The 8,287-nt window shown below is 32.1% G+C and overlaps 1 protein-coding gene across 1 annotated transcript; it reads left to right on the top strand.

Moving 5' to 3' along the window:
* Window positions 1-3,217: 3,217 nt before the first annotated feature.
* LOC107762690 (cysteine-rich receptor-like protein kinase 42) lies at window positions 3,218-7,604 on the top strand. The gene is made up of 6 exons (XM_016581063.2): window positions 3,218-4,266; window positions 5,045-5,155; window positions 5,239-5,589; window positions 5,825-6,059; window positions 6,155-6,299; window positions 6,945-7,604. The coding sequence occupies exons 1-6, from the start codon at window positions 3,516-3,518 to the stop codon at window positions 7,344-7,346; spliced, it is 1,995 nt and encodes a 664-aa protein (XP_016436549.1). The 5' UTR covers window positions 3,218-3,515; the 3' UTR covers window positions 7,347-7,604.
* Window positions 7,605-8,287: the final 683 nt, after the last annotated feature.

The following is an 8,287-nucleotide window of genomic DNA, read 5'->3' as shown; positions in this document are numbered from 1 at the left end:
TTTCCGATCGACCGTAGCTCGGTGGTAAATGCCTGACTGCCCGACCGGCCGTAGCTCGGTGGTAAATGAATATGCATGACTGCCCAACCGGTGATAAATAATGATACATAACTGCCCAACCGGTGGTAACTTAACTGCCCGACCGGCCGTAGCACGGTGATAAATGCATGAAGATGCATGTCTCACTATATTATAAACATTAACATCTTTATCGTACGCCTCAATATAAACTTAGCAACATACTTAAACATACTTGAATATAACTTTACAAGAATGAATAACATGGACATCCTTAACTGCTAAGAGTAAAACCACTTATGGAATAGTATTATGTTTACGTATCGTTACTTGGATCATGCCAAAAGAAAGAAAGATTAGCTTTAACATACCTGGAATAGAAAAAATTCGTATAATATTCTTGCTCGAATTCTTGTTGAAACAGAAATATCACGTTACTAATTTGCCTACCATTTTCAGGAATTTGCGATGTATAGAAGGCTGAACCAACATCTTTTCTCTTTTCATGCGTTCAAAATTCAAGGAGCATTTTGATTTTGACGTGAAATATGTTAAATGCCTGGAGATTCCAAAGAAGCTCAACTGATTTGATACGAACCATTTACTGAGAAGAGATGTGAGTCTCATCTGACAAAGGAGAAAGGTATCTACAACTGTCTTTGTACACATATAAGCGTATGGACTCTTAGAAACATTCCAGGGAATCATCTTCCTATTTTCCACACTTTTCCTCTTAAAGAAAAGAATTTCCACCTGTTAGCTTAAACATATCTCCTTAATAAATTAGGGGGTGATTGTATCATAGTGAGTGGGCCATTACTTAAGGTGATTAATTAGCCAAACATTTCTCTAAATGCCACCTTGCTTCACAAAACTCACAAACCATGCCACCTTGAATTGTGACTTAAAGAGTCACTTATATGGCTGCCACGTTGGGGGGCTAAAATACTTATCCAAAATTTTATGATTAACTAATTAATCTTTTACAAAAAATATTAATTAATTAATTATCCATATAATTAAGAACTATCTCAAATTACTTAAAATACTACCCACACTTATATGGCTGCCACGTTGGGGGGCTAAAATACTTATCCAAAATTTTATGATTAACTAATTAATCTTTTACAAAAAATATTAATTAATTAATTATCCATATAATTAAGAACTATCTCAAATTACTTAAAATACTACCCACTTTTAACACACTTTATATATATATATATATATATATATATATATATATATATATATATATATATATCCTACTATCGTGGTCATGTGGTACCATATAAAATCAATACATACACTATTATTTTATTAAAACATCCATGTAATAATACATATATTTTCTCATAATTTTTCTAATCTCATATAAAGAGTACAAATTTTCGTACGCTTAATTCTTAAAATGGTAAAAAGATAACCTCCTTTTCTTATGAAAAAAAAAATTAATTCCTATCTTTACAATAAAGAAAATCTCATAAACTTTCTCATATTAGGTGTATAATTTATCATATCCGAAAATAGTAATAATGGTAACTATCCAAAATTATACTTATAAAACTTTTACTAAAATACTTCACTTAAAAGAAAATACCACACTAACATAATATCTAACAGTATCAAGGTTGTAAACTTACAGGGTCTCATAATAATAATGTCTTAAACCCTCTACAACCTCCTAATAGACATAATCCCTTCGAACTCATGTGGATTTACTACGACACATCCTAATGCTAAGGTACGAGATGTAACAAGAAGTCCACCATTGAAGGCCATTCAAAGTTTTGCTTTCAAAAATAGGATTTTTTGAGTTTGTTAGTTGTTTGGATTGGGTGTTATTCCAATTAATTGAAAATATCAAAAGGAGTTCAAAATTTAAATTTGAAGTGATTTGGAGTAGATTTGAGCAAGAATTGAGTTAAATTTTAGAAAAGACGCAAGGAAAAAGACGAAGTCAGTTTTTTGTATAATTATGTATAATATTGTATAATGGTGTATATGAGTGTATAAACACATCTTATACACTATTATACACCTTTATACGAGCGTCTGTAGACGAACTTCTTCCACGATTTTCAGTTGCAATTCTTGTTCAAAACCAGTCCAAATCTCCATTAAATGACTATAAATTTTATATACAACCTCCTTATATTATTTCTAACAACTCTAAATAACACTCACTTCAAATTTCTCACAAAATCAAATTTGAAATTTAAACCCACATGTTTAAGCTTGTTAAAAATTTAATTTTCACCATCCAAATGGATTTGTTTTGTTGAACTAATATTTGAGTCACAGTTACTGATTCGAAAATTAACTTAAAAGGTTGAGCAATCTTTTTTAAAAATTAAATAATAATTTCTAGAACCTATTAGAGTTGGATGTTGAATCTTAACCTATTATTTTTGGGCTAGTTAGTTGTAAATTGAAATATGAGTTATAAAATTGAAAAGCAAGGAGCTCAATTGTTCGTATGTGAAATTTTTTCTTATAATAATATTACCATATGAATTTCGCCATTTATCATCATGTTGACAGGTATGAGCACTTGACAATTTTTTACAACTATAATTATAGCTTTTGGTAACCCATTAGTAAGGTGTCATTAGTGATGTATCAAATACTTGATTATTTCAGGACAATTTCCTTTTTCTCGACATTTCTTTTTTACTGTATAATTGTTTTTTTTTTCTTTCTTTTTGTATATAATTATGGCTTTTGGTAGCCAAGTAAGATGTCATTAGTGATGTATGAAGTACATTATTCTTTTTCAACAAGTTTCCTTCTTTCAACATTTCTTCTTAATTGTGTAATTGATCTTATTCCCTTCTTTTTTTTTCTTTTTTACTTGGTAGAAAAGCATGTTATTAATGGCGTATTACTAGTAGGGAGGTAGAAACTTCTTAAATCACTATTAAATGACTACTATGAAGGGGCAACGCACATTCAACCAAGAAACAATTTAATTGACCAATGACTATGACTTGAGTAATAAACAAGTAGTATTAGATATATTAGCAAGTAGATAAGGAATAAAGAACATGGTAAAGACTAAAATTATATCCAAAGAATTATAAAATGGACCTTAATAAAATCAGGGTAGGCAGAAGCAGACAAAGACTTTTAATAGTAATCGTAGAAAGAGATCCAAGTTTAGCAAATGAGAACACATAAAAAGAGGAATGTAGCACACAAATGTTGGCTGTAAAATACGAATCATTTTTGAAAAAATAAATAAATTTACATTTATTCGTTTCGCTGGCTCCAAACCATAGCCTCCTCTTCTCTTCTCCTCTCTCTCCGATCTTCAACTACCATTTCCTGTTTATTTTTTTTTAAGAATTTTTTTTATAGCATATCAACTACCAGAGCATAATCACATAGAGAAAGACGAAGGAGAAGCAGAACGACGAGCGCTTCTCCATTCGCCTTTTCAGTCTACTCTGTTCGCATTCAGTAGCAGCTTGTTGGTGTCCTTTCGTAAAAAAGAAATGAATTTTTCTAGCTCAAATTTACTATTACTAACACGGTTATTGATTTATTTGGTCAGTTTTGCTTTAATTTGTGAAGCCGATCCTCGGATTTCAGAAGCTGGACTTGTCTGTGGTACAAACAGAACAACACCGGCTGTGATAATTCCTCAGTTCGTTAAATTAATGGAAGTTGTTTCACAACGAGTACCGGAACACGGATGGGGAAGTCACGGCGTGAATTCAACAAATATTTCAATTTTCGCATTAGCAAATTGTTATCAAGATCTTCCTCGTACAGATTGTCTTTTATGTTACGCAGCAAGTCGTACGAGGCTACCACGTTGTCTTCCTGGTAAATCTGGTCGTATTTATCTCGACGGTTGTTTTCTTCGTTATGATATTTATGATTTTTTCAATGAAACAACTGATTCGAAAGAAGATAAAGTAAATTGTAGTAGCTCAATTGGATTGGCTAGTGGACAAGAATTAGCCACGTTAAAGGTTACTGCTGGTAATTTGATTACAAATTTGACGGGGACAGCGGTGGCGAACGGTGGATATGCGGTGGCGCATTTGAACGGAGTTTATGGATTGGCACAGTGTTGGAAAACTGTGAGTAAAAAAGGTTGTAGGGAGTGTTTGGATAAAGCAAGTAAAGAAATTAAAGGATGTTTTCCTAGTAGAGATGCTAGAGCTTTAATTGCTGGTTGTTATTTGAGATATTCTACTCAGGATTTTCTCTATGATCCATCTGTGGGTAATAGTAAAGGTAAATATTTAATTTCCTCTCATTTCACAATAGAAATTATGTTTTCTGTGAAATTAATAAATTTTTTGGAAAATTAATTTACTGGAGTGCTCAATATGAGTATCTCTGTTTTTCTTCTTTGTTAAAACAAATTGGATTTTACTTCTGAAACCGTTTTATCTGCAAATCACTATCTCTTCTCATTTGAAGATGTTAATCAAGTATGTTCTTGTACTCTCTTCGTCCCATTTTAAGTGTCCTTTTAGCTCAAAAACACGTGTTAATTTTTTTTCTAACCAGTTTTTGATGGCACGTCAAGGTGAATTTGGTTCAAGATTCCGCCTTCATCTTTTAGTCAAATTCCAAAACTAATTCAGAATTAAAAGTTGATTAGTTTAATCGAACGCATTGTATTTTTAAAAATTACAGGTTAAAAACTTAATACTTTTTGAAATTTTAATAGCTTTCACACTGATATTTATATGTGGTGTCAAAAATATTGGCCATTGAATCCATTAATGCTGCATCCACCTCTGGTCAAATTTTCCTTAGATTTTCTTTTGACGGCATCATTAATTAGTATAATGTAACGTTGAAATGCCATATTTTTATAAAGTTTCATGACCTTCAATTCAAACTTTTCCTATTATAGAATTGGGAATTTGGTTGTCAAAATTTGGCTACACGTTACTTTCAGTGCCCCTCTTTTGACTTTTACCTTTAGACTTTTCTCTCTTCTTTCCCCCAAAAGCAATTCACATTTCTGCATTTTTTTTAATCAAAATGCTCTTATTTTCAGGGGTAAGCAAAGGAGTTATAGTAGCTATAGTTCTTGGTGTGACAGCTTTAATAATGCTGGCTCTCTTTGTTGCTTACGCAGCTCGTAAAAGATCATTAACGCGAGAACGAGGTATTCCTATCATTACAATATTTAGTTGATAATGTTACGTAAGTTTAGAAAGTAATGTAATTTTTTTGGTTGCATTATTGCAGAACGCATTAATCTTGGCAAAATATCGAGTTCATACAATAGGTCAAGCTTGAATTATAAGTATGAAAATCTTGAGAAGGCAACAAACTACTTTGATCCTTCAACTAAAGTAGGCCAAGGAGGAAATGGTTCTGTATATAAGGGAACTCTGCCAAATGGGAATGTTATTGCAGTTAAGAGACTGTTTTTCAATACAAGACAATGGGTTGATGAATTCTTCAATGAGGTTAATCTAATCAATGGAATTGAACACAAAAATCTTGTCAAGTTGTTGGGTTGCAGTATTGAAGGCCCCGAGAGCTTGCTCGTATATGAGTTTGTGCCAAATAAGAGCTTGGACCAATACCTCTTTGGTAATTGTCTTTCTCTTCTTTCTTTTTCCGAATTAATTTCACGTATTGTCACTAAACTTTACTCATTATTACGACACCGTCTTAAAGCTATTTACATTGGTAATTGCTCGTATATTGTTGTTGTTGTGTTGTTGTATTTACAGTAGCTGCATCATTCTTACATTTACATCTCCAAGTAATTATGTAGTGACAATTGCAGACTTCTAATTGAGTTCTTGAATATTTTCTGATGTAGACAAGAACAAGATAAAGATTCTAAGTTGGGAAGAACGTTTCCATATTATAGTTGGAACAGCATCAGGCCTTGCATTCTTACATGGAGGTTCAGAAATCAGAATCATTCATAGGGACATCAAGAGTTCCAATGTACTTCTCGACGAAAATCTTGAAGCGAAGATCGCTGATTTTGGACTTGCGCGGTGTTTTGCAGCTGATAAAACTCATCTTAGCACTGGAATTGCTGGCACATTGTAAGATAAAATACATTTCTCATTACAATTCACCAACAATGGTTCTCTCTTTTTATTTAGATTGTGATTTTTAATTATTTTTTTTGGTTGTACAGAGGATATATGGCTCCTGAATACCTAGTAAAAGGACAGCTAACAGAAAAGGCTGATGTCTATAGTTATGGAGTGCTTGTTCTTGAAATTGTTTGTGGCAGAAAAAACATTGCCTTTGCTGAGGACTCTGGATCTCTACTACAAACAGTAAGAATGCTGCAATTTTTTCCTTACTGTTAATTTCATCTATGTTCACCGAACTTTATCCACTATAACGGTAAAGTCATAAAACTTTTTTTTGTTACATTAAATTAAATTTTACTTACTATAACTGTAAAATTTCTCTACAATAGTAAAATCACTAAATTTTACCAACTATAACGACAATATCTACCCATCAAGGCGGCTTTTCTATTTAGAGTGGATTAGATTTAGTAATTTTATTGTCATAGTGAGTAAACTTCGAGAACTTCAATAAAAAGTTTGTAATTCAATATAACAGCAGCGGCAAAGCTAGAAAATTCAATAAGGGTGTTCAAAATTTGAACACTCTTTGCCAGTGGGCTATGCAAGAGTGTTCAAAGTCTATTTTTTTACTAAATAACAAGTAATATTTTACCATATACATAGTATAAATCGAAGGGTTTTCATTTGACTACCCTTGGCCATATATAGCTTCGCCTCTATGTAACAACATGTAAAGTTCAATTAATCTAGTGAGAAAATATATAGCTATGCGACTTTATCGTTATAGTAAATAAAATTCAGTGACCATATATGATATTATTCCGTTCTTGTCAGTATTAAATTGAATTTGCCGGAACTTAGCAAATTTGTCGTTTTAATTTTCAGGTGTGGAAACTTTATACAACAAATCAAGTTACTGAAGCATTAGACCCTCTTTTAAAAGGTGATTTTCCACCAGAAGAGGCATCAAAGGTCTTAAAAGTGGGGCTATTATGCACTCAAGCTTCTGTCGCTTTAAGACCATCAATGACTGAAGTTGTCCAAATGTTAACACATGAAGATTATCAAATTCCAGAACCATGCCAACCACCTTTCTTAAATTCAAGTTTATTAGCTGGCGTCTCTCTTAAACCCAGCACAAGAAGTTTAGTCACAAATTCACTCTTTAAATTAGATGAATTTTATACCACAACTACAGGGACAGGGTCCTCTAGTATACAAAGTTCATCAGATGGACCACATAGAAGTGATGAATTCCTTCTAAAACAGTCTGAAAATATTGATTGACCAAAAAGAGAGATTTTGCAGTTCATTTTTTGTACAGTTATAGAACTAGTAGTGCATTTTTGTGATATATTTTGGATTTGTTGGTGAGGAATGATACAAAAAAGTGTAGACAGAAGCAGAGCGACATGTTTCGTTTTCAAAGAGTAGTGCTAAATGCTAATTGCTAAAAGCTAATTTATTGTCCTGCCATTTGTCAATTATGAAACGATTTCATTAAGAATTAGGTGGATATGGGCGGTTCATTTGGACCCCATTTGAGCTATCATATGCCCATTGCCCACTAATTCATTTTCCTCAACCACCTGCTTTTGTGGATCTTATTATGTCAAGCTCAAATCTATTTATTTATATGAAGGTATTTGTTACCAGGAATAGATTTCGTAAGAGATTCTTGTATTCTTTCTTTATGTTTTTTAAAAGGTAGGATTTATGAGACAATTCATAATTAAGGGTGTGTTCGATAATAATGAAAGTTATTTTTCGGAAATGCTATCTGAAAAATAAATGATTTTATGAAAAATAATTTTTGATATTTGGTCGGTGAATGAAAACTAATTTTTAAAAAGCAGTTTCTAACTGATAATACTATTAATAAATCGGATAGGATATTAATGAAACTTTTTAATGCTAGTGATTGATAATAGGATTTAATGTTGATTAAAGAGGGGAATATAAAATTACGAGTCGAAACACTACTGAAGGAAGAAGTTTCTGCCCAAAAGTGAAGGAATTCAATTTCTCCCTTTTCGAGGAAAATATTTCTCTTGGCAGATATTTTCTAACAACCAAACGCTAGAAGTAAGTTATTTTCCGTCCGTACCAAATACACCCAACTCAATCAAATCATGTTTATTTGAATTAGGACTACAAAATCAACTTAATATAGGTGAGATATTCTGGGGTTACTATAAAAATGATTAGTAAATGAACATTTATTAATG

The sequence above is a fragment of the Nicotiana tabacum genome, chromosome 17, assembly GCF_000715075.1.
Source record: "Nicotiana tabacum cultivar K326 chromosome 17, ASM71507v2, whole genome shotgun sequence".
In the NCBI taxonomy this organism is placed as follows: domain Eukaryota; kingdom Viridiplantae; phylum Streptophyta; class Magnoliopsida; order Solanales; family Solanaceae; genus Nicotiana; species Nicotiana tabacum.
This window is presented reverse-complemented; position numbering and strand designations above follow the sequence as displayed.